At 37.4% G+C, this 8,800-nt stretch overlaps 1 protein-coding gene across 3 annotated transcripts in view; it reads left to right on the forward strand.

The window, feature by feature from the left end:
• LOC129360360 (dystrophin-related protein 2-like) overlaps positions 1-8,800 on the forward strand; it is a 74,799-nt gene that overhangs the window by 60,376 nt on the left and 5,623 nt on the right. For 2 of the 3 annotated variants that reach the window (XR_008606026.1, XM_055030531.1), the window contains exons 18-21: positions 721-867; positions 4,422-4,674; positions 7,633-7,750; positions 8,688-8,774. Coding sequence is in view for 2 of the 3 variants with exons in the window: in XM_055030531.1 (XP_054886506.1) it covers positions 721-867; positions 4,422-4,674; positions 7,633-7,750; positions 8,688-8,774 (605 nt within the window). In the remaining variant the exon portion in view is untranslated. The remainder of the gene's footprint in view (positions 1-720; positions 868-4,421; positions 4,675-7,632; positions 7,751-8,687; positions 8,775-8,800) is intronic. The other variant, XM_055030532.1, reaches the window with a different exon arrangement.

The following is an 8,800-nucleotide window of genomic DNA, read 5'->3' on the forward strand; positions in this document are numbered from 1 at the left end:
CAAGACAACCAAAATACAGTAAAAATGGAAATAAAAACTTACATACAACCAAAACCATAGATAAAATGAATTATGCCTAATACACAAAAATGCTAATCATCTGAATTGAAATTATTGCACTCGTGTTAATCTGTCCTGGGATTAATTGTTTATTGCGACAGGCTGTGGTCTTGGTTGGATTAAAACACATTAAATCAATGCAGGAATTAAGCTGAGGATTTTTCTAAATATTACCGTGATGTATAACCAGGAATAAAAATAAAAAGGTTATAACTTTCTGTTAACTTTAATCCAATAAAGTTGCCTCCACTGGCAGAAGTATTATTACCAGACATAAACTGCAAAATAACTCTCTTTCCATTACATCCATTACAATAATTGCCAGACAGTTAGACATCTATTTATTGCCTCAGGTCTGCTGTAATAGATCCTCACATTATCTTTTCTATTTCAGTGTCATTGGTGATTTTATTATTTTTGGAGCTGCGTTGTGTTGAAGTTAAAGATGAGCTCAGTGGTTTTGGTAAATGTCAGAGGTTTAATGGTGCGGTTAGCCGGGTTTGTCCCGTTCTGTTTGGTTTTGTCTCGTCCTGTGACCCCCGACCTCATCGTCCTGCTTGCTTTGCTTTGGCCGCGATGCCGCGCCGTTGGCTCTGCTTTGTGCTGCTGGTGGCTGTGTGCTGGTGGCTCAGTGTGCTGTCTCCTGTGTGGGGGACTCAGGGATGAAGATCAGTACCTCCTGCGTCACTCCAGCCCAGCACTGGACCACGATTCGCCCTGCGGGCAGCACATGCTGCTGGCTCACCTGGAGCATCAGGACAAGGAGCAGCTCCAATGCACCCTGGCCCGCCTGGAGAACGAGAACAGGTCTGTGGCTGGGAAAATGTCCCAATCCTGAAGTTTTTGACTCATGCACAACAATTCCTGAAGTATTTATCGACTGAGCTGATCATTTACGGAAAATAAAATAGAAGCAAACCAGATATATCCATCAAAACACATCAAGAATAAGAACGTTGTTGACTATTTACACTGAAAAAATACGTTAGTAAACTTGTAACAAGACAAAACTAACTTAAAAAACATTTTAGCAGGAAATTATTCATTTGGTTTAAATACATAATTTTTTCATGTTGATCCACTGACAGATTATTTCACTAAAACTAAGCCGTATAAACCAGTTTTGTTTCTGCTTCCATGTTTCCAAAAATAGATTTTTGATCATAGTTTTAATTAATTTTTAAGTTTTAATTCTTAATCTTGGAGTCAGTGACAAAACTGACTTAAAAGTTTTCAGCTTGTTTTAAATAAATAAGTCTTAATATTGTTAAAAATGATTATTTCACTTACAGCATTTTTCTATAAGTGAAATAATCTTCTATTAAAATAATATTCTATTTTTTTTGGCCGTAATGCGACCTGTATCCAATCTTTCCATGACAGTCTGAACAGCAGAGGTTCGATCCTTTTCGAATGTGACCCAGCCCACTTGGGTATCAGATTCAAATGTGACCTTTGACCAGGTCGCGTTCATCCGACCTGAACGTCACTGATTCTTGACAAATGTCACTATTCTGCGCTCTGATAGCAGGAATTAAAACAACCACCATGATGAGGATTAAGTTGTTAAAGTGCTGCTCCAATCGGACAACAACTTCACGTGTAAGCTATGCGCCACAGTTAGCATCCATGTTTACTTCTGCAAACACTGAGCATTTCTTCTTCTTTTATGGTGGATGGCAGAACACTGACGCTATTGCGCCCTCTACTGCGCATGTGTGACACTTTCGGGTCGTTTGCCCGTTCACACTGGAGAACACATAGAGGTCGCCCCCGGCAAAAAAGTCTGACTGCAGTGTGAATGCAGCCTTAAACTAAGCTCCTATACCTTTCTGAAACCTCACCTGTAAGTCAGTTGAATAAGATATTTACACTAAAACTAGACGTGAAATACTTGATAAGATTTCGTGTTTTTGCAGTGTCATCTCCTGGTTTAGTGAAACATCCAGACAAGCTCCATAAAAGTGTGCAGGTGTTTATTGTTTGCACTATTTTCAACAATTCTCCGATTTGAAATATCTCCTGCTGAGAGTAAACGCGCTCAAAAGTCATTTGAACAGCCAACTGAAAATAAAGAAGAAAAAACCCACTCTGAACGCACAGCTGTCAGCCAAATGTGTATAGCAGTGTGATAACATGGCAGAAGCTGTAAATCGAGCTTCACTTTGACAGCCTTTGTCCAAAAGAGAGGAGAAAAGCTCGTAATGAACTGACTGTTGTGACGCAAGAGGAAAAGCAAGTCTGAAACACAAAATGCTTTGATTTGAATTTATGTGCTTGGGGTTCAGACATTTTCCACAAATGACGCTAATTCATTTTCTCCTACATGCACTTAATTTGTCACTAGAGGCATCTTTATGCGAATGATTCATATGAATAATTGTCTCGTCCTCGGTTTGCCAGTGACCTTTACAAACCCACAGCAACGTAAACCCGCACATACTTATAGCCTCCGGGTGTTGGAAACCTTGACCAAATTATTATTTCTATTTTTCTCAAAATGCCCCGACGTGGTGTTTGTGTAATGTGTACACACAATAAATCAGGGCCGCACAAAAGAAATCCGCTACAAAGCTGAAACGAACCCAAACTAACAGCATCACTGAGAACGACCTGTGTGTTTTGAGAGTCGGGACTAAAAAGGCAACTTTATTTCCTGGATTTTGAATATTAGGAGCCATTAAAAGGGATCTGGTTCCTACTGTAGTTTAATTATCTACATATGACCTTTAAATGTAGTAAAAATATAACTAATTAGCAATGATGTGCAATAACGGTACATTTACTTGTACTTAAGTTCTTTGAGTGTTTATTTTTAGGGGAACTTATAACTTTTGACTCACTACATTTCTGTAGTCGTAATGTGAGCAAAACCAGCTGTTCAAAAGTCCAGTAGTTCAGTTTAAGTTGCTGGGTAACGGGCTGGGCTATATGTGGCGTTTTGAAATATGTCGTCACTCGTTCCCTTTGGCTCAGCAGAGCTTTGTAATCCACTGCTGCCATTTTTAGTTACCGACTCGTGATTGTGTGGACGTTTTAAATAAATAAAAAAATGGCTTTAATGTTTTGCTGAAGTTTTTACAGGTAGTGAGGATCTTTTGTAGCGGAGCATTAGATCTAAATTGGGTCATCACCAGAACCACCAGCTACAAATCCAAGAATGACTGAAGACCCAAAGAGTCACCGCAGTGCAAGAACTTCAGAAAGTTATGAATAAATAAATGAACAGTCGTCGTGAAGCCATCCTCACTAATGCAATGGATTGATTAAATAGATTTTATTGCTACTTATTAGATTTTCCAAAACAAATTCTGATATCTGACTTAAAATAAGTAGTTTTGTTCTGTTGGAAGACAGAATATTTCACTAAAACTACAGTTAGATCATTTGCAGCGTCTAAAATGTAAATTTATTTCTCATTTGCACAAGTACAAAGATGAATGTTAAAACTGACTCTTTACTTTGGGAAAATTCATTTTAACTTTCAGATGAGTGGTTGGAGGCATGTTTACCACTGCATTGCATCAGCTTTTCTTTGAACATTTGATGCACTTGAGAACTCAGGAGACCAGTTAGAAGAAGCAAAATAACATGAAGTTTTTTTTCTAGTTGTCAGATTGAAAGTACTCAACAGTTTTGGACTTCTTTGCTGCCATTTTTTCTGTCTTAATACTCCAAATTGTTAAGAGGGAGACACTTTGGGACAATTAGATGGTTTAGAATCAAAATTACTCACCAATCTTGTTGGAAATGGTGCAGAATAAATCCTGAAGGAGACATCAGCAAGGTGCACACATAAATGGAAGAAAAAACAAAAAAAGCAAACTGCTCACAGTGCTCGTTTTTACCCTAAAAGTTGCAGTGAAAGATTTGGTGATGAGTCCATGAAGTTTTTCATTTAAATTATGACTAAGAAAGAAAATGTTCTGTTCTTTCTTTTAATGCCAGTCCTTCCATTTTGCTGTTCCAGACACATTAGTCTCAGTAGCCTGCAGGTCAGCGTGTCCAAAATCAAATTAATTAGCGAATATTACAAGTTTACAAACTCAAAACAATTTTCCCCAATATTATGTCACATTAAGGAGAAATATTGCGTGCTGAGTATTAGAGCTTGTATTAAAGATAATTAATCTAAGTGGGGTGAGTTGTCAACATCCATTTGCGTTATAATGCATTTGGAGTTATAAATGTAGCATGCTACACTGAGCAATATGTCACTATTTACATTTTAAGTGAGATTATTCCAGTTACACTAAATGTTTATGTACATTCTTCTGTTGGAGGTAAATAAATATACATCATATTGATATTTTTCTGCCTCCTGCATCAATAAGTTGGCCTGACAGCTTCCTCGTCCTCAGGGTTCTGCAGAGCGAGTACAGGCGACTCAAGTGGAAACACGAGGAGGCAGCGGCGCTTCCCATGCTAACCGAGGCTGGTGAGGGCGACCCCGGGTCGCCCACAGCGGGAGGGGCGCAGGATGAAGAGCTGCTGGCTGAGGCGCGGGTGCTGCGGCAGCACAAAACGCGCCTGGAGACCCGGATGCAGATCCTGGAGGACCACAACAAACAGCTGGAGTCGCAGCTGCACCGACTCAGGGAGCTACTGCTACAGGTGAACCCATTTAAATCAGCAAATACAAACAGGGTGAATTTCAGGGTCAGACTTTTTAATGATTCTCTTGTTTTTGGTGAAATAAACTTGTAATGTTTTAAAAATCAGATTTATTGTATCTGTTCATGTTCGAGTTAATTTTAAGGAAGAAAATTATGCATTAATGTTGAAATATAAGGATAAATCCCACAATCGTTAACCTCAGACTGTAACATTGTCCAGAAACTTCCTGTTGGCGTGTTTTATCCACTCCCACATCATCGTTGATGGTCACAACAAAAACACAACACTGGTTCCTAATTTTGACTTTAATCTATCTCCAAATTAATCTGTTTCCCTGATTTTCTTTCCTCCAAACTCCAACTGTTTCCTTTGAATTTTTACTTCAGGTGTCAAATTTAGTTTTTTTTTTTTTCTCAGATTTTTGACTTTAATTTCTGACTTTTCTCAGAATTCAAATTAGATTTTTTTTAAAATTCACCTTCTTTTCTAAATGTAGTTTTTCCTACAAATTGATCTTAATTGCTGACTTTTTACCTTTTTTTCCTCCGAATTTTGATATTTATGTCTGAATTACAAGTTTTTCACTAAATCTTTTCTGTTTTGAGATATTTTTAACAGCTAGCGGTGTAAATTCAAACTTTTTTGACACGTTTGAGTTAATTAGAAGCTAACTTTTAAGACCTCATCTTACATAAATCTCTGACGTTTCCCATCCCCCATTATTGTGGCATTTAGCAAATAGAAATAATTTTGGTCATTTTAATTAAGCCTGATGCATGAAAAGTGTGGTTTGATTAAACTTTATCAGACTGAGAAAATAATTGTTTTTTTCTTCTTATTCAGTTGAGTTCATTTGATCAATTTTGCACAAAATTCACAACAAATGTCGTCTCAAGACATTTTACCATGCAAACAAAAAATGCTATTTGTAAATCACAAAATAGACACAAAATATAAAATAAGTCAGAAATATTAAGTAATTGTTAAACAGATGTTGATCAGTTCACAATCTTCTCTTTTGTTCTTTTTGAAATGTTGCTCACTGTGTTGAGATAAAATACTTGATAAATTCATATTTTATATGTAATTGTTTTTAAAAATCATTACACATCTGAGTCATTCCACAATAAAATTAAAGTGGCGAATAATTAAACCTCAAAATTTATATATATTCACTTCTAAACACAACTGTAATCATTCTGCACTTTATATCATATAGAATGTGTTTATTTTGTGTAATTCCCCTTTAATTTAATAAAGTTTTGTTTGTGTATCTTGTAGGTTTGCATGTTTTTCCATTTATTTGGTTCAAGTTCAGTTTCCCAATAGGAGCTGCTCCATTTAATCTGAAATAAATCACCATTAACTATTTATAAAACCAAAGAAGAAGAAAACATAATTCCCTCTGTACGTGGTGCACTGGGGTTTGTCTGCAGACATATTTGTGTGTCTTCTCACGAGTTCAGCAAGCACAACCCTTTCTCCATCAGGTGTTTTGTGTATAAATTATAATGGAAGAGTCTGTTTTATCGTTGATGAAAGAGAGCATGACTGAACTGGAATGACAGCGTCTATTATTCTGCAAAGCATTTATCGTATTTCTGTGTGCAGCATTAGACAGCTAATAGCAAGTATCACTGAGTGGCACGAAGATCAAACCTTCTAGGTGTTTCTTTGTTCCACAGTAACTTTCTCTCTTATTTCTTTTTCTGCATAGAGATGGAAAAAAAAAATCTGCGTTTTAATATTTATGTAACTGCATTCATATGAGTGCAGAAAGCAACAATGGAGCCTATAAAGAGGGGAGGGGACGGGAGTACAAAGAGGTACAGTACAAAACGACGAGGTTGAACAGACACTGAAGGGTCGTATTAAAAGATTCACTGCAGTATAAAGGAAACGTATAACAAAGAGCGGCACAGGAGAGTGGGAGCTGACTCATGCTGTTACCATTATGACATTGTGTAAATTATTAAGTCACTAAATTGCACATTCAGGTCAGTGGATGAGGGGAAAGCAGAGGGACAAAGATGAGAAAGACACTAAGAAAGAAGGACGGGATGCTGCCTCTTATGTTCACTAAGACTTGGAAATTGAAAGTGAACAGAAGAGAGAGAGCAGGAGGAGGAAGAGGAGGAGGAGTGCTCAGCGTATTCCTGGTTGTGAGGAAGAAAAAAGTGCTTTTCGACTTATTTCTTTGTGGAAGAATATCACAGATTAATTTCTCTGTAAAGTCTCTGGAAGCCGTAATCTGAGTGCGTGAATCCGTTTCGAGTCTCTGCAGACGTTAAACTCCTCCAGAGGACGGCTTCTAAAAACAAAAACATGCCATGTTGCATTTTATATTTTTGTGATGCGTTGTGCCTGTTTGACTGGGATCCTAAGCATTTTGTGCTGCAGGTTTTCGAGCAACGCTGACATTTTAAGTTTTGTTCAGAGCAGAGGCTGTTTTATTGCAAATGTACTGACACCTCTTGAACTTTTCAAACAACTTCAATATATTATAATATATTGGATATTTATTTTTATTTGATCAACACAAAACTAACAATGTCATTCTGATAAACAAAGTCCTCTGTTCTTCAACTTGAAATTAATGAAATTTCAAAAATTCATGGAGTATTACATTCTACAAATAGTCCAAAACTAAATCTATTTGATCTGCTGTGGTTAAAATTAATGTTCATAGCAGCTCAGTCCAGCTTGACATAATTAGCAATAAAACGTTTTTCCACCAGACATTTTCCTAAGGGTTTTCAGAGGGTCTAAATACAATCACAAATTTAGTTTGCAGTTATGCACCTTCTGCTGGTCTGTGAAAAATCCAGTTATGATGTCCAAAGGGTACAAACACTTTGGCATTGCACCATGCAGCCCGTCCTTTTATTCTTTTATGCGAAATAACTTCACGGCTTTATATAGAGTTTTAAATGATTGTTTTGTTTCTTCTTCCAGCCCAAAGATGATTCGGAGGCGAACGGATCTGAGCTGTCGACGCTCTCCTCCCCGGTGTCAGGAGGCGGGCGCCAAGGGGAGCCGCCCAGCAGGGAGACGACCGACACCGAGGCAGCAGGTCAGCGTCACGCAGCCGGACTGAAACCCGCAAACATGAGAATATGACACAGCTTCTTCACAAACACTCCTACCAATAAACACACAATCTTAGTCCACTTGAATTAAGACAAAACTACCCTATAAGTAGCTTTTTATATATAGGAGCTTTTTTAAGTCAATAACTGCTTAATGTTGACGGTTGCTGGTTCCAGTGGGAAAACTATCTTGTTTTAAGTTGAATAATCTGGCAGTGGAATTACTTTCTTAAGCACAAAATGTCACTTGTCAAGTTTTTAATTCCTAAAAATGTAAAACAAAAAACTCATTTTTATCCCTCTGCTTTACAATTACTCACAACCTTATCTGCTTAAACATTAAACTATGTGGCTGTGAGGTGACAAAACCTCCCAGTGCACTGCAAAAACAATTAATTTTGGTCCAGTTTCTAGTGCAAATATCTTAGTACACTGAGAATAGAATAAAACTAACAGAAAGGGAGCTATTTAGTACAATATGGGAGCTTGTTTTAAGTCAATATTTCTTTATTGTTATTGAAAAAGTTCTGGTTCCACTGGCCAAATATTTCACTTATGGGAAAAATGTATTTTTATAAGTGAAATAATTTGCCAATAAAACTAGGACTCTTAGTTATTAGTTATTTATTTCACATGCACTAAAAAATATCAATAGAAACTAAACAAAAACACTTGGTGGGACCTGGTGATGAGTCACAATAAGTAAAGAAGAAACTATTAAACATATAACGACATGGGAAATTTGTCTTGTTTTGAGTGAAATAATCTGCCAGTAAATCAAACTCCTTTACGTAGATAAAACGTTAAGTGTAAGTTAGTTCTGCCTTATTTTAAGCGCACTCAGATATTTGCAGTAGCAGCTGAATTAGTTGGTGAGATTCTGTTTTTCCGGTGCTAACGGGTTGAAGCTGTTTGTGTCAGGAGATGATTTGGAGCGTGAGGAGGACACCGTGCTGCAGCTTCAGGAGGTCATCGAACAGCTGAGAAACGTCTTCCCCTCCGAGCCGGGTGAGTACATCCAGCCTGCAGTCATC

Source organism: Poeciliopsis prolifica, unplaced genomic scaffold (genome assembly GCF_027474105.1).
Source record: "Poeciliopsis prolifica strain line A6 unplaced genomic scaffold, Auburn_PproV2 SCAFFOLD006, whole genome shotgun sequence".
NCBI classification, from domain to species: Eukaryota; Metazoa; Chordata; class Actinopteri; order Cyprinodontiformes; family Poeciliidae; genus Poeciliopsis; species Poeciliopsis prolifica.